The sequence below is a fragment of the Cetorhinus maximus genome, chromosome 31, assembly GCF_964194155.1.
Source record: "Cetorhinus maximus chromosome 31, sCetMax3.hap1.1, whole genome shotgun sequence".
In the NCBI taxonomy this organism is placed as follows: domain Eukaryota; kingdom Metazoa; phylum Chordata; class Chondrichthyes; order Lamniformes; family Cetorhinidae; genus Cetorhinus; species Cetorhinus maximus.
In genome coordinates this window covers 13,159,150-13,181,300 of record NC_135909.1, presented here as the reverse complement: position 1 = coordinate 13,181,300, position 22,151 = coordinate 13,159,150, and the positions used below count along the sequence as shown (strand labels likewise).

The window sequence follows — 22,151 nt, the reverse complement described above, 5'->3', positions numbered from 1 at the left end:
AGCCCAGAACAGAGAATTTAAGGTAAAGTTTTCGATAATTTCAAGATTTCAGTGGAAACACAGAGAAGAAGTCAGCGCTCGGCTGAGAGGGCGCGATCAAAGCAGCAAAGAAACGGGTTTAAATCGAAATTGCTGCATTTAATTCGGATGGAACTTTCTCGACAACAAACATTCGGATTTTGTTAACAGAAAGAAGCGAGTGTGGCATTCTGAAATGTCCAATTTGAAGTGGAATTGGGGAGTTTATGAGGAGAGAGAAACACAGAGAGGCTGGAGGAGCCGGGAGCTGACAGCAGGTTGTCTCTGCCCCGTCCGCTCTCTGTGTTTAAGTTGCTCTGAGCCGCCACCACTGGTTTCATTTCTGATCCAGTTCTGACTGTCAGAGAGATTTTCCACACAGTCTCGGATATGACTGATACTGCAGCCGCCGAAACGGCTCCTCCAGCCGCCGCAGCTCAAGTCAAATCTCCCAAGAGGAAGAAGGCGGCTTCCCGATCGAAGGCAGCCGGTCCCAAGTTAGGCGAACAGATCCTCAAGATTGTGGCGGGTTGCGGCGATCGCAAGGGGATGTCCCTGGCCGCGATAAAGAAAGCTTTGTCTGGCAGCGGTGTCGATGTGGGGAAGCTCGGCTCCCAGATCAGGCTAAGTATCAGGAGGAAGGTGGAGAGCGGCTCCCTGGTGCAGGTAAAGGGACAGGGCGCCTCCGGCTCCTTCAAAATCCCTAAGAAGGAATCCCAGGGGAAAATGGGAAAGAAGGAGAAGAAAACAACAGCCAAGAAATCTTTAGTGAAGAAACCAGCGGCCAAGAAGGTGAAAACAAAGAAACCAGCAGCTAAGAAATCTCCAGCCAGGAAAGTAGTAGCCAAGAAATCCCCAGCGAAGAAAGCAACAGTCAAGAAAACAAGCAGCAAGAAGGCGGCAACTCCAAAAAAGGCGGTGAAGAAAGTAGCGCTGAAGAAAAAATCTCCCGCCAAGAAGGTGACGGGAGGAAAGGCTTTAAAAAAAGTGGATAAATCGAAGGCCAAGCCCAAAGTGAAAGCAGCAAAGGCTAAGAAAGCAGCGCCAGGAAAGAAATGAAAACAGCCGAGCAAATTGTAAACCTCAACACAAAGGCTCTTCTCAGAGCCGCCCACGTCTCTCAGGAAAGAGCTGATCCCCGAATCAAATGTCCCTGTCCCGGCGCTGGGAGCAGGTTTCACACTGAAATGATTTATATTAAATTGAAATTTCCCGGTATCTCACTGACATGCACTATACCCATCCCCTCCCCCACTCTGTAATAAAACAGAGCGGTGTCCGTGCCCCGTTGTAACTGGGGATTTGTTCATCTGCTCTGTCAGTTTCTGCTCAGTTCCCTTTTCACAGATTCAGGGTGAGAGTGTGTAAGACAGTAACCCGGGCGGAGAAACCCCGCGTTACAACTCAGCCCAACACATGAGTTTGTCTAGTTCAGCTGGAGTGAGGTGTCGGTAAACTGCTCAACCCGCCTGGAGGGGAGGTGTGTGGGGATAGAACGGAAGCTGGGAGTGAAGTGAAAACAGACGGATTTGACGGGGTATAGTGTATGTACTTGGGCGGGAGTAGTACTGAATTTTCTTTGTAAAGCTCTTTATTTAAAAGCTGCGGGTTTCTAGCACCTTTGAACATGAAGCTCCAATCTATAAGTTTTGTGCCGAGCGCTGTGTTAACTTCCATTGTCGACAATTAAATAAAATGTCGGTTCGAGCAGGCAGGGGGCGGAGCTGGATTATCAAAGACGCTTCTCTGTTCTGTGTGTCACTCAGTCTCCTCACTGCCCCGCCTCTCACTGTCTGCTCCTTTCTCAGTTAGGTCGGGGCGGGCTATATAAAAGAGGAACGTGAAGCTGCTCTTCTCTCATATTCAGCGGTGATCTGAGTGAAGAATCATCATGTCTGGCAGAGGGAAAGGAGGCAAAGGACTGGGTAAAGGCGGAGCAAAGCGGCTGTTTTTTCATTCAACATCGAAAAGACCGCCGATATATTTATAAAACAAGAAATAGATTTCATATGGAAAGTCACGTTAATATTTGACTCGGTCTGACAACAAAGCTTTAAAATTATCCCGTTCCTAATGGGAATATTTCACATTTTATCCCGAGTTCCAGGTTCGATTTTGGAATCCGGGATCCATTCGGGGTTAATTTCGATTCTTTCCTAACACACAACAAAGGCTCTTTTCAGAGCCACCCACCGCCTCACAGAGAGAGCAGAGACCTGGGAACGGGAGCTGGGATGAGCTGTGATCGGGAATGTTAGTGCCTGATTTGTTCTGACGGGGAATGTACTGAGAATCTCAGTTTGCTCGTTGTTTATTTACCCGGATGGCACATTCTGCACTGACACTGAAAAGTCTCTCCACTGCTTCATGTTTACGAAAGGTTTTGTTCTAGATGAATTAAGAGTCGGACAGTAATGACTCCATTATTACTAATAATAGAGTATTAGTAATCCGGCGGTTCCTCTGACATCAGCCGTTTAATCCGTCAGTGGAGTTGAGGTTACAATCAGATCAGCCATGATCTCACTGAATGGCGGAGCAGCCTCGATGGGCTGAGTGGCCTCCTCCTGCTCCTAACCCCAATATTCGCACGGATGTTCGTCAAGACTCAGACCGGGAATAGGGGGAGATTCCAGCCGCTCCCTTTCCCCGCTCTTTATCGGCACGAACAGCTCAAAATGAGGACAATGGGAAGGGGTCTGATGCCCCCAGCACCGTTTCTATTTTATTACCCATTCCAGCCCTATAAGCGAGCGGGGGTTTTTAGGGTTGGTTGTGCTGTATGGAGCAATGGACAGTCCTTCAATTTTGCCTGGGAAATTCAGCACTGACTTTACACAGTTCAAACAACAGGATGGTGTTTCTGTCCAAAAAGGAGCAGATTCACCAGGATGATGCCGGGTTTAAAAATTGCCGGGTCAGGTTGAATGAACTGGAATTTCATTGGGGTTAGGAAATAGTGAGTGAGAGTGAAAAATGGTACTTTTAATTTTACAATAAGTGAAGAACGAAGTCTATTGTCGAGACGGGAAACGGCTGCAAAGAAGGCGGAATTTTTGAAACGGACAATTAAAAACACTCGACCAATGGGGACCTGAGTTGCCAGGGATTAAGTCATTGGTTAGATTTTGGATAAAACTGCCTGGGCGTAAGGCTGCAGCCAATTACTGTTCGGGGCGGTTCCTCACAGAGTTTTAAAAGGCGGATTGTAGAGCAGATTGTCTTAATAGTTCTTGTATCTCAGACTGTGGCGAATCTATTCAGAAAATGGCCAGGACCAAGCAGACAGCGCGCAAATCGACCGGAGGGAAAGCTCCCCGCAAACAGCTGGCTACCAAAGCGGCCCGGAAGAGTGCTCCAGCCACGGGCGGAGTGAAGAAGCCTCATCGCTACAGACCCGGCACTGTGGCTCTGAGGGAGATCCGCCGCTACCAGAAATCCACCGAGCTGCTCATCCGCAAACTGCCCTTCCAGCGCCTGGTGCGAGAGATCGCTCAGGACTTCAAGACAGACCTGCGCTTCCAGAGCTCGGCCGTCATGGCCCTGCAGGAGGCCAGCGAGGCTTACCTGGTGGGGCTCTTTGAGGACACCAACCTGTGCGCCATCCACGCCAAGCGAGTCACCATCATGCCCAAAGACATCCAGCTGGCCCGCCGCATCCGCGGGGAACGCGCCTAAAACCCGGCTTCAGCACCAAGTACAACAACGGCTCTTTTAAGAGCCACTAAGTCGACACATGAAAGAGCTGCGATCTCCTGTTAAACACCAGCTCTTAGTCGGCTCGATGACAATTTATTCTCCCTTGCACCAGTTCCTTTGTCTTATCGACATCGCTCTTGTAGAATTGCGAGATTACAATTTGTAGCGCAGATTAGAACTGCCGAAAAGTTCTGGGATTTTTTTTTTCATTGAATTGCGGCATTTACAATGCTGCATAAGTAAATCCCGTGCACAGGGTGAGGTGCGATTTGGAAGTTAATACCCATTGTCATTATAAGGCAACACTGTGAACACGAAGCGAGTGTCCAAGATTAACCCTCCAGTACTCAGATACAGTTGATAGTTGTCATTGGTCACAGTTATACAGCAAAGAATCAGACCGCTCGTGTTGGTAGCGGACTGGCAATCCTTAATTAATCCTTGCCTCTCCAAGTGGAAATTATTTCTGTCCTTCAGAAACTTTTTCAAAAGTTTCCCCGCCACTGATGTTAGATTCACTGGCCTATAGTTCTCCGGTTTATCCCTACAATCCTTCTTGAATAATGGTGCCCATTTACTGTCCACTAGTCCGTTCACCTCTCCTGTGGTCAGAGAAGATTTGAAAATTAATATCAGGGTCCCTGCAATCTCCTCCCTTGCCTCTCACAGCAGCCTGGGATACATCTCATCTGCCCTTATATGATGTTATTGCACTAGAGTGGTCGTAACATTATACAGCAAAGAAACAGGCCCGTCTGCCCATCCTATCCCTGCCGGCCATCAAGCGCCTATCTATTCTAATCCTTTTCTCCGGCACTTGGCCCCTATCCCTGTCTGCTCTGGTGTTTCGAGTGTTTATCTAAGTACTTCTCAAACCCACTGAGAGTTTCGGCTTCGCTATTATATAGTGGTGCACAATCACTTACAATTTCGGAATGCAGCGGACATATAATAGTTCACCCTTTCACTGATCCTGTGAGCGGCTCTGAAAAGAGCCTTTGGGTTATTAGATTAAAGAATTGCCGCTTCACTTGGTCTTCGAGCCCGCAGCGGCGCTGGTTTTCTTGGGCAGCAGCACGGCCTGGATATTAGGCAGCACCCCGCCCTGAGCGATGGTCACCCCTCCCAGCAGCTTGTTGAGCTCCTCGTCGTTGCGGACGGCCAGCTGCAGGTGTCTGGGGATGATGCGGGTCTTCTTGTTGTCCCGGGCCGCGTTACCGGCCAGCTCCAGGATTTCAGCCGTCAGATACTCGAGCACAGCAGCCAGATAGACCGGGGCTCCGGCACCTACACGCTCAGCATAGTTGCCCTTTCTCAGGTGCCTGTGAACACGGCCCACCGGGAACTGCAGTCCAGCCCGGGAGGTGTGAAACTTGGCCTTGGAGCGAACTTTACCGCCGGTCTTTCCTCTTCCAGACTTTTTTATTTGCAAAAGTATACTTTATTCATAAAATATCTTCAACAACATTCCAAACCATTTCAAAATCACCATCTTAAAAGTACAATCAGGTTCAACTTTTACAACATGTATCACGAAATGCATCAATACAATAAATGAATATTACAATCATTTGCAGACATTTATTTTGAGCTGTACAGCCCGAGGGGCTCTACACGGTTCCCAGTCCCTCGGTGCACTGTGGCAGAAAGGTCTTAGACAGGAACCCTTCCCCATTGCACCTTTGTGGCGGCTGCCCCAAGCTTCAGTGCTTCCAGACTTTTTTTTTTGCAAAAATATACTTTATTCATAAAATATCTTCAATCACATTCCAAACCATTTCAAAAACACCATTACAAGGGTACAATCCAGGTTAAACTTTTACAAAATGTATCACCAGGTGCATCAGTACAAACAATATTACAATCATTTACAGCCTTTCATTTTGAGCTGTACAGCCCGAGGGGCTCTAAACAGTTCCCAGTCTCTCGGTGCGCTGTGGCAGAAAGGTCTTAGACAGCGACCCTTCCCCATTGCGCCTTTGCGGCAGCTGCCCCAAGCTTTAGTGCGTCCCTCAGCACGTAGTCCTGGACTTTGGATTGTGCCAGTCCGCAACAATCGGTCGGGGACAACTCTTTGTGCTGGAAGACCAACAAGTTTCGGGCAGACCAAAGCGCGTCTTTCACCGAGTTGATGATCCTCCAGCTGCAGTTGATGTTTGTCTCGGTGTGTGTCCCTGGGAACAGCCCGTAGAGTGCTTCCAGACATTCCCACAATCTCACAAACACTTTCACAGTGAAAGAGGAAATCCTCTCACATTCGCTTCCCTTATAGCTTCGGGAGGAATGGTGCTGCGGGCATTGCTGATTGGACACTTTGTGCGACATCTCATAGTGTTGTTCATATCACCAATCAGATATCTACTGAACTCACCAATCCAGAGACTCCACGGAGTGAGGGCGGAAATTACCGGCGCCAAATTATCCGATTCCAACTGTTTTTTTTTCAAATGCTTAAAGCCCGCCAAAATGTAATGCAACGAATAAAGGAGAGTATCGTACTAACTGGAAATAGGCAATTGAGTATTAAGAATACGAATGTTCGATGTACTTAATCTCGCTCTCTCTTTCCCTAGTCTAGTTTGTCGGTATCTGTCCGTTTCTGATTATCAGTCTGTGTTTATCTGTATATAAAACAAGCCGAAAATGACGGCGCCAAGATTACAGAATCCAAGCAATAGTTTTTATTCGACATCGAAAAGACCACCGATATATTTATAAAACAAGAAATCTATTTCATAAAGAGAAAAAAATCTTTAGTAGCTAACTCGGTCTGACGACAAAGTTTTTAAAATATCCGTCCCTGATGGGACTATTTCACATTTTATCCCAAGTTCCAGATTCACTTTTAAATTCAATTCGCGGTTAATTTCGGTCCTATTATAAATCCGCTAACTAGCGGTCTTAAAGCCTCTCCACATCGTTCTACAAACGGACGGTATAGTGTAGATATTCGTGAGTCAAAAGTGAATATTATTGGTGTAAATTTGCCAGCGTTGAGACTGAAGCTTGCTACACATCTGAGGCTGATAGGAAATGAACTGATCGATTATTGAGACCAAACTTGACCAGAATTGGAAACGGATGCATTTGCGTTCTATTCTCTCTCTCTCCAAAGCCAGGGAAAGAGGCCGAATATAAACCCGTCTGAGAACAAAGCGAAGAGGGTCAGCGGCCAGTCATTATTTAATGGAGAATTATAAACAAGACTCAATGATTGACCAGGCGATAAAGCTACATTACCTAGAATATCTGTATTGAAGGCTGATTAAAATAACAGTTCGAAACTTATCACATTCGAAAATGACAAATTAAAAAATAGAGATGATATAGCTTTTTCAAGGAGATTGTGGGTGGCTCTTAAAAGAGCCGTTGTGTTTTTAATGTTTTTCAGTCCGTTGTGGGGTTTTACTTGGAGCTGGTGTACTTGGTGACCGCCTTTGTCCCTTCCGACACGGCGTGCTTAGCCAGTTCCCCGGGCAGCAGCAGGCGCACGGCGGTCTGGATCTCCCGGGAGCTGATGGTGCTGCGCTTGTTGTAATGGGCCAGGCGGGAAGCCTCACCCGCGATGCGCTCGAAAATATCGTTCACGAACGAGTTCATGATGCTCATGGCCTTGGAGGAGATGCCGGTGTCGGGGTGAACCTGCTTCATCACTTTGTAGATGTAGATGGAGTAACTTTCTTTCCTGGATCTTTTCCTCTTCTTGCCGCCCTTCGCGGGCAACTTCTTCTGCGCTTTCTTCGCGCCCTTCTTGGAAACCTGCGCTTTCTTCTCATCAACCATGATCACAATCAGCTTCACACAGAATAACTCAAAGCGCGGTCGAAACTCGTCTTTTATAGACTAAACCAGAGGCCTATGCTAATGAAGGATGGGTGAATGTCGTGTTCCCGATTGGCTATTTCACAATGAGGTCAATTCGTAATGTTGTACATCTTTCTGATTAGTTTGTTTAAAAACACAATCACATTTATTGGTCCTTCAAGCCACAAAACCTCTCAGCAGTCAAACCTTCCTTTCCCGTTGACCGCCCCATCCGCCCAAATCCCAGACTTCTTCACTCCCTCTGCCGCACCAGCACATTCTCTCTGCTGGGAATACCACATCACTCGATAATCCTGCTGATGCTGTTCATACATTTTCCCTTCCTCATCAGGACCAACTGCTCTTCTTTATTTCCGCCCATCAGCAGGACAGAGCAGTCCCGAATATTAGAGGTCAGACAGGGGCTCATGCGGCCTTTGCTGTGCATGTGAGGTGGAAATAAGTTTGATAAGCAGCAGCCACAAGTCCCACATGTGACATTGATATCGCGGCAATAACAGCATTCAATATTTCTGGCTCAAAACTATTCAGGAAAGCCCACTCACCAAAAAGAAACAGCACGGAGGGTGAAGAGGGGATTGCATTGATGAAATAAACTATTATAATGCTGGAGAGGGATGATGTTACTGAGGGGGGTCAAACACATAATCTATTTGGTTATATTTAGGGAACAAAGCAAGAGCTAGTCCACAACAGGATCCAAACATTCTGTTAAAAATAACTTCTCTATAGGCTACGCTATTGTGGTTTTCATTCTGTGACTATCAGTTTGTGCTTTTTCAGTGAGGATTATAATCTCTACCTCTCGGTCTATGATCAGTGATATTGAGATTTAATTCATAACTTGCTATCTCTAAAAAATGTTTGTTTATTTTCCTCTATATTATTCCGTTTTCAAGTGAGTGTTGCATTTACAATGTGCCTGTCAGTCCCGGGATATTCTTCCGCATTTCATTCACCACACGCTGTTATGATTTAAAAATATTTTTATAATTCTTTTTCTCTCTGTACATCTCTAGTCTTTGGTATGCCTGTGTGTTTTTTTCTCTGCAGATGTTAATATCTGCCATGTGAGTGGGTTTTTAATCTGTCATGTCAATCTTTGGTATAGTGTGTGGCATTTTCCCATCCCTGTCATTTTATTACTTGGAGTGTGTCTCTACAACTGTTTCTGAAGGCCTCAGTTAGTTGTTTTGGTCTGATCCCCATCGAGGTTGATAACCTTCATAATATCTTTGAATTCCCAGTGACCATCTCAAAGGATCACACAAGAGGGCTTTACAATATAAGACTTGTACATTAACAAACTGAAATCAATATTCATTAAACATCACTTAGTCAGTAATAAATACACAGAGATACAGAAAATATCCCCCTCCCACTTAACTTCCTAACGTGACTGAAAATCAAATGCCAGTGTATGGTCTGTGCTGAATACCGGATAAGCTCGGTGAGTGATCAATGGACTATCTGTCAGTTCCTGATATTTTAATATGGATTTTAATCTGTACAAGACATTTTCTTGGTTAATATGAGGATATTATTCCCTAACCCTCTGTTTCTGGCATCAAGGATGTTTAAAAACTCTGTAGCTCTCAGCCTGTGGTATGTCTTGTGGCTTTACACTGGATATGTTACTTGCTGTAATGCAAGTGTTGTTTTTACTCTGTATATGTCAGTGTGTGAAAGATCTGGGTTGTACTCTGTACCTGTCAGTTTCTGGTATGTGAGAGCTGGATAATACTGTACCGAATATGACAGGCATGTGAATATGTGTTTTTCCCTGACACTGTCAGTTTCTGTCACATTTGTGTTGGCTTTAATTTGTAACAGGGAGTTTCTGATAAGTGAGTGTGAGTTTGGATCTGTACCTTCCCGTTTCTGGTGTGTCATGTGTCCTTGGTTTTCACTCTGTGCCTGCTCAACACTGTTATGAGAACCTGGGTTTTATTGCACATGTCACTTTCAGATGAATGATTGTGAATGATAATCTGTACCACTTAGTTTGCTATAGGCACATTGACTATTTACTTTTTGCCAATTTCTGTTAGGTGAGTGCTTCATTTACTCTGTCCCTGTCACTTACTGCTGCACTAACTGGAGGTTTTGCATTTGATCTATCAATTGCTGATATGTGAATGTGGGTTTTCCTTTGTACTTGGCACTTTCTAACATGGAAGAAGGGACTTAACTCTGCAACAGTTAATTTCTGGCATGTGGATTTGGGATCACTGTTGAAACTATCAGAGACTGATAAGTTATTTTGGATTTGCACTTTACATGTTAGTCTGTAATATGTGGATCTGGATTCTGCTGAGTACCTGTCAGGTACAGATATTTAAGTATACGTTTCACTCTGCACAAGTCAGTTTATAGTCTGGAAGAAAGATCATTCTTCTATACCTTGTATATTCTGGCAAGTTTATTTGGTGTCATTCTGTATCTGTCAGTTTATTTTTGGTTTCACTCTGTACCTGCCTGTTTCTGATTTGATTCTGTACCTGTCAGTTTTACTATACAAATATGTATTATTCTGTACCTGTTTTTGGCCCCAATAATAGATTGTGGATTTTAATCCCTATTTCCCTGACTCTGGGATGTGGCTGTAAATGTAAATATTACTTGGTACTTGATTTGTGAAAGTGTGTTTTTTTACTTTCCCTGCCTGTTCCTCACATTTGAATGTGGATCTTACCATGTACCTCTCAGTTATTGGAATGTGAGTAAGGGTAATTATACTTTATCTTAATCTATGACAAGTAAGTTTGCTCTTTTTTTTCTGTCAATCTGATCATCATTCAGTGATGGTTAGTTTATGATAAATGTGTACAAGGTACATTTTATAACCAGTTACAATATTACTGTGGCTTCAAAAACAGGTCAGAGCCTGTCTGCAGCTAGTGATTGACCTCCTAGTCCCCCAAAGCCTTTCCACGACCTAAAAATCACAATTCAGATCAGAGATGGAATATTCTGCACTGGCTTGGATAAGTGCACCTCCAACAACATGAAAGAATCTTGAAAACATCCATAAAGCTGTGGATTTGACTTTCACACCATTCACCAGCTTAAGCATTTACTCCCTCAACCACTGGTGAACAGTGTGTACCATCTATGAGACACACTGCAACAACTTGGTAAAGTAGAATCCAGGACTCAGGCTGTAACTCTCAATCTGTTGTGCAGAATGAGATTAATGGTGTGTGTCTCAGATTTGGGTGCTTTATATGAAAGAAATTTGAATTGTGTATTTGGCTGTCTATGGTCAGTGTGAATGTGTGAGATGAATTGTGCACCTGTCAGAACAGAACATGATTTTGTGATTCATGGACTATGTCAGTCTCCACTACTGTATGTTAATATGGGGCCAATTCTGCCCCTGCCAGTGTCTGGAAGTGGACGTGAGTTTGACCTTGGTTCTGCAAACATCAGTCTTTGAGTGTCTGATTCATACTGTATATATCAGTCTCTGGTGCTGCCTCTGTATGTTGTTTTTCTTTTGCACCTGTCAGTCTGTGGTGCTGTTTGGGACTGCAGGATTAATTCTATTAATGTCATTTTCTGATACTGTGTGTGTGGAATACATTGTGTATCATCATTTCTCTTACTAATTGAGAAAGTGTGTTTCCCTCTGTGCTTTCACTATTCTGTGTACTGTGATTGTGTTGCATTAATTCTATATTTCTGGCATCTTGTATAGTATGTGAATGTGTGTTTTTGTTCCCTGTATCACTCAGTCTCAGTCTCTGTTACTGCTTGCAAGGGTGCAATTGATTCTACTTGTTACTCTCTGTGAGATTGAGATCCCTTCTGAATCTGTCAACATCTGGAACTAAATGTGAGCTTGAAGTTGATACTGATCCTGTCAAACACTTTGAGTGAGCTTTTTTCTGTGCCAACCTGCGGCAATATTTTGTGACTGTTGGATTGACTCTATGTTTTTCAGGCTTTTTTCTTATGTTTTTGTGTATGCCTGTGGTTTGAGCTCTACATTTCAATTGCTGGTACCCTGTATGAAGTAGAATCAATTCAGTACTTTTCAGTTTCTGGTACATTATGTGAGCGTGGACATTCTTCCAATGTGAGTGTGGATTAACTCCCTTTTCATTAGCAACTTGCTGACAGTGAGTATGTGATTTATTCAAGCTCTCTCTGTCTCTACTATTATATGCGAATGTACTACTCTCTTTATGTTTTTCAGTGCCTGGTGCAGTGCATGATTTCAATGTTAACTTGTACCAGTCAGTATCTGGTACTTAATGTGATTGTGGGATTCTTTCTGTAGTTTCTAATCTCCACTACTACTTGTTCATGGGATTATTCTTCTATCATTCGGTTTCAGATAGTGTAAATGACTGTGGTATTTATTATATGGTTTTTCAGTCCCGGTTATTTCTATGTGAGTCATAGCTCCATTCTGGATCATTCAGCCTCTGGTACAGCATGTGGATGTAAGAATCATTCTGTATTTGTCATTCTCTGACATGTTTTGCAATTCCTTTATTTTCATCAATCTGTTGGGAGTAGGTTTTTGAGGCGTTAGTTTAACCTCTGTGATTCTCTGGTTATCAGTGTAAGTGTAGGATACATTCTGTTTCTATGTGCCTCTGGTGTTGTATGTAAGTGTCTGACAATTCTGTGCCTGGACTATACATGCACCTCAGGTATCATGTTGGAAACTATTTGTTTAACACGCTCTTAATGTATCAATGTATGTTTACCTTGACATTTAATTTATTAAATGGAATTGATATATTTTATAGCCATAGGTTATATTCAGTAGCTGTGTGGGAGTTGTCAAATGGTATTCAATTTGTAGCTCTGTGCAAACAATTGTGAATGGTGACATCCGCTTCAATTGGATAAATAGCCTGGTATGTAATTCCTGCAGCTTGTAGCAAAGGAACTGCTGTTTGAACTTCTTAATCATGGTGAGATTTTTTGGGTTGGTATGCAATATGTAGCCCTGTCTAAATTATGAGGCAATTAATTGCAAATTATTCATTATGTTACAGTCAGTTAGTTGTTGTCTTTTCTAGCTAAGGTTTTTTTTATTTAATTTGTTACCAAGGTGACTCAGTGTATTTACATCTGCTGGTGGGCGTGTATTTTTTAAATCCTGTGGTTGATGTTAGCTGGGTTGGATGGGAATGAAAAGGAATTCAGCTTTGTCTGCTCTGTTGAATCTGGGATTGAAAAGTTGTCTCTTACCTTGGGAACAGTGTGGGACTGAACACTCATTTTCTTTGTGAGAGTGGATCTAATGAGCTGTCAGTGTCTTGTGCATTGTGAGTGATATTGTACCTGCTTCGTGTTGGAACTGGCTTGGTGACATTTCCCTTATGTCAAGGAATAATCTGGTTCCTCCAAATATTTGGCTGCAAGAAGCAAAATAACTCATTTAACCGAAGAATAGATTAAATAAAAGATGCAAAAGTTATCAATGTAACCTTTCAAATAATAATCATTAGGAACCATCGGATAATTAAACCTTTTAGCACAACCAATGTCTGACTCCACTGCAGTAAGACACCAATCTGCTTCTGCTGACCGGGTGTTTTGAACGATTTTACAACAATTTTGTGATATTCAGAAACAGCCCAATCCATGCACTGTTCCCTGAGTTGAGTTGTCCGATGGAGCTTTTACTCTGGTCATGTTTCTAATTCCCGCTCCCATTTGAACTAAGTATCCAACCGCAAACAAGCAGCCGCTGTTTTAAATGTGTCCTTCACACGTCTCACCTGATACCTGCAATAGATTTTGTTTGTACAACTTTTCTCATCATTTTTGTGCAGTTATTTTTTTCCACTGTTCATTGTTCAATAACAACAAACAGTGGGAGACGGGAACTAAACGAGGAACCTTGACTGCGGTTTGGGGAGAGAGAACAGCAATGAGCTTCAATAGCGAGTTCTTGCCATTCTGTCTCCCTGGCCCTGTTCAGACACTGGCTGAGAATTGCCTCTCCCTTCCCCCCGCTCACTCCATATTCCGGGACCAGATCCTGTCCCACTGGGCCGATTGCAAACAGACCCCGACTCCCCCGAACGTGCCCGGCAGTCAATCTCAATCTCTGAACATCTCTGCGGACGCGGTCCCAAATCGATGTGCTGCTGGAAGCAGATGCTGTTTGTTCACTTACCCGCGGGGCCGCGATGTCTCCGGTCGCTGCTGAATGAAACCATCTTACACTCACTGAGTGAATGACGGTCAGGGACTGGGTTGGGGGAGGGGTGCGCATGCGCTCTTTGCCTTATGACGACGAAGTGGGGACGGGGTGTTGGTTATTCCGCGCATGCGCAGATCTCTGCAACAATCCAGCGTCCTGAAATTAACGGGAACTTTCCCCATTTCAACCTCATCAAAGAAAGAAGGGTGTTTCCGAACCTGGAGTGGGCGTTGGGCAGTTGTGGGCGTGGAGCCAATAGCGTGGGAGCTATATCGTGGGGCCTATATGCTACAATCAAAACCATCCTCCCCTGCCCTCCCCATTCTCCACACTGAATCGCCTCCGCTCCCCCTGCTCCCCCGCCAATATCCCCTCCCCTTTTCACCGCGCCTTTCTATGCAAATGCAGGGAACACAACATCAGCTTTTTACCTCCTCAAAACCCAAATACCTCTTCCAAGTGAAAAAATGATGCACTTGTTGTAATTTTCAGTTTAATGTAGTGTGTTTGCAGGTGATGGTGTTCCCATGCGTCTGCTGCCCTTGTCCTTCTCGCCAGCAGGAGTCGCGGGTTTGGACTGAGCTGTGGAAGGATAATTAATGTTGGGAGTGGGAATTATACCCACGACTCGAGAGAAAATGGGGACCGAAAGATCGCTTAAACCACTCGAACATCCTAACTCACTTGAGCCACAAATGGTTTGAATTCTATTTTCATCTTCATTGTATTTAAAACTCGATGTGATTTTCCTTTTTTCAGCACCTGTCAGGTTCCTGTATCTGAATCCCATCCTTCCCCAAGCCGCCGGGGGATGAGGAGCTTCTCATTGCTGCATTGCTCTGTTTGCTCAAATCAACAAAAACCCAATTCCCACCCGACCTGTTCCTCACACGAAGGTGATGAGAGTGTAAGATCTGAGCGGCGTGAAGTATCCAATTGGAGAGTTACATCCTGGCGACAGGAATCTCTCTCCACAGCTGCTTTCGGAGCTGCTGAATATTCCCCGCATTTCCTGTTTCTAATTTTGTGCCTTCATTACAGGAGTTATATTTTACTGACAACCCAAAACTTGTCTCTCGGGGCAGCTCCAGCCATCGCTTTTCTGTGATCTTCTCACACACAAGTTCGCGCTTCACTTTCCAACTCACATGTTTTAAAGTCGGCTGTTTTCACACTCATCATCCTGCGCCATGGATTTCAAACCCGCCGCCCACTGACGTCTCAGGCAGTCCAAGCGTTTCTGAGGAATGCGCAAAGGCAAGCGGATCACAGAGTCTGTGAGAGAATCTGAGGCTTTAATCCACATTCACATACAGTGGCACTGAGTGATGATGAGTTAATAACACACACACACCCCTACAGAAACGCATACACAGCGCCAATGAGAGATTCGGAATGATGAGATTTAGAAACTCCATTACAATGCCATAGAATAAAACGCACAGAATAACTGCCAGACTCATTTACAGTACCGGAAGCTGACTGTCAGAACAAATCAATTGTACACGTACAGTTTGCCTGACAGGCTCAACAAGTGACCCAACCCTCATAGAGAATCTGAAACAAGTTGCAGACTGAATAATGCGAAATAATTTGGTATCAGAGATACAGAAAGAAGTAATATCACTGGACGAATAATCCAGCGATCCCAGGCACATGCACTGAGTATATGTGTACAAATCCCACCACAGCTGCTGGAGAATTTGAATTCTGAGTATCTCAGTAATACAGGCCATGAAACCATCGTCGATTGTCACAAAAAAAAATCTGGTTCACTGATATCCTTTTGGGAAGGAAAGTTGCCATCCTTACCGGGCCAACATGTGACTCTGGACCCACAGCAACTTGGTTACATTTTATCTGCCCTCTGATAGCACTATGGGTGTTGAGACACCACATGGATTGTGGATCAAGAAGACAGCTCACCACCACGTTCTCAACGGCATTGAGGGATGGTGAAGGACTTCTGGCCTCGCCTCGCGATGACCACATCCCATGAATGAATAAAAAAAAATCCAGCCAATCAGTAAAAGACTCGTTTATGCAAACCCCTGTTTTCTGCCAGCTATCAAATCTTCCATCAATGGTAACATTTTACCCCCTACACCATGAGCTACCCCCCTCCCAACACACACACACAATAGCATTTGATGAGGCACCTTGTTAAATGCCTTCTGGAAATACAAGTTCAGTACTTCTACAAGTTCCTGTTCATCCACCGCACATGTTCCTCCTTCAACGGACGCTAATAAATTGGTTAAATATGATTTCCCTTTCAGAAAACAATGTTGACACTCTCTTATTAACTTTAAAAAGAGTATTTGACGAACGGGTCCATGACATTGTTGGTACGACTGAGCATCACGCAGTACTTGTGGAGACAAGGTCCCATCTTCAAATTGTGTTACGTGGAACAGACGCATTGTTAAATGGGATAAATTTTGAACAGATCTAGGACATCAAAACGGGTAATCCGTGAGTTACTAAGGTCCATCAGCAGCAGCACAATTGTATTCGACCATAATTGCTCAAACCATGGCCTGGTATATCACCCACACTAACATGCCCATCAAGCGGGGCAATCAACCTCTATACCGAGGGTTTGCCTAAAAGTAAGAAGATACCAGAGACATTTAGCTTCTGAATTAGTCCCAATTTCCCTAACAGTAATGGTGGCTGATAGATACAGAATGATTCCCACTTTGACATTCAGTGCCACTGACTGATTCAGAATTTATCCCAACGCTTAGTGTGGGATCCACCAGGGCCATTCAGCTCCTGACTGCACTGCAACCTTGGCTGAAACAGGGACAAAAGAGCTGAACTCAGCGGGCGAAGTGACAGTGACTGCCCTTGACATCAAGGCAGCATCTGACAGGGAACATCATGACTCCAGGAAGGAAATATTTTCTCACAGAAAAAAATCTTCACAGAGCAGAGAATATCTTTACACAACAGGAAACACCTTTACCGAACAGAGAAAATATTTGCACAAGGCAGATCATACTTACACAGGCGGGGTCACATTTGCACAACAGGGATGCATTTTACACAAACACAGTGAAGATGTGTCAGCGGAAGGATCACAGTTCCAAGACAGGAAGAACAGTTGCAAAGCATGAGCCCATTTACACAACAGGCAATACATTTAAAAACAGGGTCTATCTTTATGAAACAAAAAACACCTTTTCATGAATGATCAGTTTCTCCTTCTCAGTATCTTGCTGGTTTGCTCGGTACCTTTTCCTGTCAGCCATTGTGTGTGTTCTGATAATTTCTTGCTATTTTTGTGCGTGTCTTTCCCTGCGTGTTGCATTCGAGGTGGTGTAAGTGGATTTGTGGAGCCAGGGTGAACTTCCCAATAGTTGTGCTTTTGTTTAAAAAGTACTGAGGAAGTGAATAGGTGTTTGGCTATCAAACAACAGTAATAGGCAGTAGAAACTTGTGCGTTGGAGGAGGCTGGCTTTGCAGAAGCGTGCTGACCTCCTAACCCAGTGATCGATGGATTGAAACCATAGTCAGTTTATTTATTATTCTCATTAACACCAAAAATAAACATTTGGCTGCGACATAAAATGACATTGAATTTGCTTCACAGTAAATTTACATCAGCTTCTTGCTTCCAGTAAACACTTCAAACTGTAACCAATCTCTCAAATCGTTTTATTTCCCACAGGAGGGAGCAGAAGTGCTGCAAAAATACACCAGCCGAGGATTTCCCCTTTCTCTCAGCCCATTTCAGGCAATGGTCCGAATGGCCTTCCCTTGCTCTCTATCACTCTATGATTATCTGAGTAACAAAAAATAATCTTAACTGGAAACGATATAATGAAGTTTATGTATATGAGCTTCAGTATGTCCGATCTACAGGACAACCTGCAATAATTCCCATATGTCTTTGAACAGCAGCGTCTGGCTTGAGACATGGACCATCGAGAAGGGCAATAGTATCAGCATAGCGGAAACAGACACGTCAAAGACACAGTTAATCATTATTTGAACAGATATGATCGTTCATTCTTAATTGCTTATTTAAAATATGGAATTCCATCCCCAATATCACCATGAACTGGTAAGGTTTCGTCGCTTCAGGTTTGCATTACAGACACATGGAACACAATACTTTTGTAAGTGTCTCTAGTCAATGAACTGATGATGCACGGAGTTCTCAGATTTTACTCATTGATCTTCGCAAGAGTTGATCGAGTTTTGACGGTTACTTGTTTACTGGTGTTGATTTACTCGAATTCCTCACCTGATTTCTCTGCTGTCCAATGAAGCTCACTCAGCAGAGTATTCAATAATAATTTGATTTTTCCTCACAGGATTTCAAACACTGCATTTTTGGACAAATTGTTAAAAAAAATTTGCACACAGCCAGGGTCCAGGAACAGCAATGTGATAAAGACAAGATAATCTGTTTTGAAGCGATGTTGATTGAGGGGCAAATGTTGTCTCCGACACCATGGAATAGCACCCCACCCCTGTCCGAAATTGTGCATGGTATATTTTACTTGAGAAGGCAGATGGCACCTCAGTTCACCATATCATCTAAAAGCTGGAACCACTGATCACGCATTCACTCTGCACTGCGCTAGAGTGTCAGCCTGAATTTGTGCTCAGGATTCTGGCGTGAGTTTTGAACTCACAACCTCCTGATCGTAAAATGCAAGACAACAACTGACTGGATGATAATCCACAGCATAGCAATGGCGACAGAAGGCATTTCACTCCAAGGACCGGTAGAAGTAGATTGTTAATTGAAGAAATGTCACAGACAATGAGAGCTAGATACCCACAGTTGAAAGAGACGGGCTTGTTATCACAGCAGGGGAGAGAGTGTAACAAGAATTTCGATTCCCAGTGCTTCTTGTCATCACCCCTGTAAAAGCTAAATGCTTTGCACACTACCCGCCAGACTAAATAACGAGATAAAAACAAAAAGCTAAACTAGAATATAATTTAATCATTGTAAAATTTTCAATCAGATCAATCCTTAAACATTGATATTCAAGGTATTACAGAGAAATTCGAGACAATCTGTCTGCCCTCATAACTTGGGTCTGATATCACAATGGGAATTTCAGATTTCATTTCTACATAACACCGTCCCATACAGAAACAGGATTTAAATTCACGCGTGGGATGCACAATGGATTAGCAGCCTTAAACTCTGGACCAACTCGTCACATGCATTATTAACGACGTCATGTAGTTTTAGCATCCATGAACTGTTGAACTAAATGATCCTCTTTGGCACAGGTCCTGAATATTCAGTCAGATGTTCAAAAATGGAAATGCAGTTTCGGTCAGCAGACAAAATTCCCATCGCTGATGTGAATGGACTAATGTGAAACACTTCAACACTATGCTCAACATATCTCTGCTCAGTGTGAAAACCTACTGCGGAAAGACTGAAACAGACAAACATTTTGCAGCAAAAACAAACCCTTCCCAGAGATTCCTCACAGAGGAATCCATCGACCATCGAACACACTCTTCCTGACCGACATTGACTGATCATTGAGACACATGTATAGCCTCCTGTCTGGCTTCATTCCGTGAGGGTATAGAAAGTATGTTGTTTCAGTTCCCTGGAACAGATTAACGAGAAGTTCTTGTGTTTCACTGAGATATCCTGGTTTGATTTTCTTTTAAAGTCACAGGGTGTTTGAACATTCAACAGGTCTGTCAATCACTGGACTGATGAAAGGTTCAATCAATGAGATATGCCGTCTCCTTTTTCCATCTTATTTCCTGGGATGTGAGCATCGATCGCAAGGCCAGCATGTGTATCCCATCTCCAATTGCCCTTGAACTGTGTGGCTTGCTCAGCGGGTTGTTTGGAGTCACCTGGCGGCCCGACCAGGTAATGATCGCAGATATCAGTGAACCAGCTTGCTTTTACGACAATCGATGATTGATCATTGGGATTAGAGCTTAAATTCCACCAGCAGCCATGGTGGGAAACGAACCCATGTCTCCCGGAAGTTTCACTTTACACTTGCCTTCTGTGGATTATTAGCCCAGAGACGTTATCACTGCGCGACTGCCTCTGCAACCTGGCCTCGCAAATTTAACATCAGTGATTTCAGACACACCTTAAGCAAAATCACCGCACTTGCGAAGAAGCAGTTGATAAAGTAACGACGAGGGTGGGATTTGAACCCACGCGTGCAAAGCACAATGGATTAGCAGTCCATCGCCTTAACCTCTCGGCCACCTCGTCACGAAACTCGAATTTATTAAACTTCCTTCTATACTTTTTGCATTCATTAACTGTTGAAATAAATGCTCCTCTTTTGTACAGGTCCTGAATATTCAGCCACATCTCTAATTATGGAAATGTAGTTTGTCAATAGAACAAATTTCCATCACATCAGATCAGGAACTGTGGTAAATGGAATGATGTGAATAACTTCAATATTTCAACATGATATTCAACATGTTTCTACACAGAGTGAAAATCCACCGCGGAAAGTCCGGGACATACATTAATTTGGAAGCAAAAAGAAACTCTTCCTGGCTCACTGCAAGCACCGGAACACAGCCGAAATGCGGTAAGTTAAAATGAAACTGTGGGCCGTAGAATTCTGCCGTTCTGTTTGACCTTTCAGTCAAGGCTGTAACTGATTAAAATCAGCCTCGGACTGAACCCACAAGGGGAGAGTTGCCTTATTTGACGAATTAGGAGAAACGTTCTCGATGCTTTGTATTCATTTTCTTCGCTTGTGTTGAAGTGATTTATTCTCTGCAATAAATTCCCGGATGTTCAAACCTGGTCCTGATTTCCCCAAATGGCACCACCTCGAGCACACCAATGCATGTATTAAAATGCTGGGGGGGCTCGTCCAGGAATTGATCCCGGGAACTCTTACATGTTAAATCAACACGGCTCTTAAAGCGAGAATCATACCCCTAGACCAAAGAGCCAGCTTTCACTTGGAAAGTATTAAACATGTCCTTTCATTGCCACCCACAGGTTATCAACAAAAAGCGAAATGCTGTAAATCTTTTGGAATGTCTTAGAAACCCCGGGTACGACTCCAAACAGTGGAGAGTTTCCATCCTTATGTAAATTGATTTTAGTTTTGTTGGGTTTCTCAATGCCACACTCTGCCAAATGCTCCTGTATAGTCAACTGCAGTCTCTTGCACATCACGTCTCGAGTTCAGCCCTTTTGTCCATATTTGGATCAAGGCTACAATGAGATCGGGAGCTGAGTGGCCCTGGCGGAAACAACATTGAACTTCAGTGAGCAGGTTTATTGGTGAGTTAGCGCCACATGATCGCTTTGTCGAAGCGAGAGCAATGTGGTTGACTCTTAAATGCCCTCTGAAATGGCCTACCAAGCCTCTCAGTTGTAATAACCGCTACAAATTCACAAAAAAGGAATGAAACTGGACGGACCACGCGGAATCGAACTCGGCACCGGCAATCTCAGCCCTATCCACCCTGCAAAGTCCCCCTTACTAACTCCTGGGGGCTAGTGCCGAAATTGGGATAGCTGCCTCACAGCCTAGGCAAGCAACAGCCAGACATAGTGATCCTCACGGGATCATAACTTACAGATAATTTCCCAGACACGACCATCACCATCCCTGGGTATGTCCTGTCCCACAGGCAGGACAGACCCAACAGAGATGGCGGAACAGTGACATACAGTCGGCAGGCTGTTGTCCTGGGATTCTTCAACATCGACTCCAGGACCCATGAAGTCTCATGGCATCAGGTCAAAAATGGGCAAGGAAACCTGCTGATTACCAAGTACCGCCCTTGCTCAGCTATTGAATCTGTGTTCCTCCATGTTGAACACCACTTGGAGGAAACACTGAGGGTGGCAAGGGCACAGAATGTCCTCTGAGTGGGGGGGGGGGCTTTAATGTGCAAATCCAAAAGTGGCTCGGTAGCACCATTACTGATCAAGCTGAGCGAGGCCTAAATGACATTGCTGCGAGATTGGGTCTGCGGCAGGTACTGAGGGAACCAACAAGAGGGAAAATCATACTTGACCTCATCCTCACCAATCTGCCTGCCGCAGATGCATCTGTCCATGACATTTCGGTCGGCATGACCACTGCACAGATGTTGTGCAGACAAAGTCCCGCCTTCACGTTGGGGACAGTCTCCATCGTGTTCTGTGGCACTACCACCGTGCTAAACGGGATAGGTTGTGAACAGATTTAGCAACACAAGGTTGGTCATCCATGAGACCCTGTGAGCGATCACCAGCAGCAGAATTGCACTCGAACACAATATGAAAAATCATGGGCTGGCATATCCCCCACTTTATCATTACCACCAGGCCAGGATATCTACCCTGGTTCAATGATGAGTGAGGAGGGCATGTCAGGAGCTGCACCAGGCTTACCTAAATCTGAGCTGTCCACCTGGTGAAGCTATAATACAAGACTATTTGCGTGCCAAACAGCATTAA

The 22,151-nt window shown here is 44.1% G+C and overlaps 3 protein-coding genes and 1 non-coding gene across 4 annotated transcripts; 2 read left to right on the top strand and 2 right to left on the bottom strand.

Moving 5' to 3' along the window:
- The first annotated feature begins 408 nt into the window (after positions 1-408).
- Positions 409-1,077, top strand: LOC144670267 (histone H1-like). Its single transcript, XM_078532755.1, has one exon. It carries the CDS (start codon positions 409-411, stop codon positions 1,075-1,077), a length of 669 nt encoding a protein of 222 aa, XP_078388881.1.
- Positions 1,078-3,285: 2,208 nt separating this feature from the next.
- LOC144670171 (histone H3) lies at positions 3,286-3,696 on the top strand. Its single transcript, XM_078532644.1, has one exon. The coding sequence runs from the start codon at positions 3,286-3,288 to the stop codon at positions 3,694-3,696; it is 411 nt and encodes a 136-aa protein (XP_078388770.1).
- Positions 3,697-7,034: 3,338 nt separating this feature from the next.
- Positions 7,035-7,500, bottom strand: LOC144670441 (histone H2B type 1-M-like). The gene has a single exon (XM_078532933.1). It carries the CDS (start codon positions 7,498-7,500, stop codon positions 7,123-7,125), a length of 378 nt encoding a protein of 125 aa, XP_078389059.1. The 3' UTR covers positions 7,035-7,122.
- A 12,361-nt stretch (positions 7,501-19,861) lies between these two features.
- Positions 19,862-19,943, bottom strand: trnas-gcu (transfer RNA serine (anticodon GCU)). Its single transcript has one exon. It is a non-coding gene; the product is annotated as a tRNA-Ser (tRNA).
- Between the last annotated feature and the right edge of the window lie 2,208 nt (positions 19,944-22,151).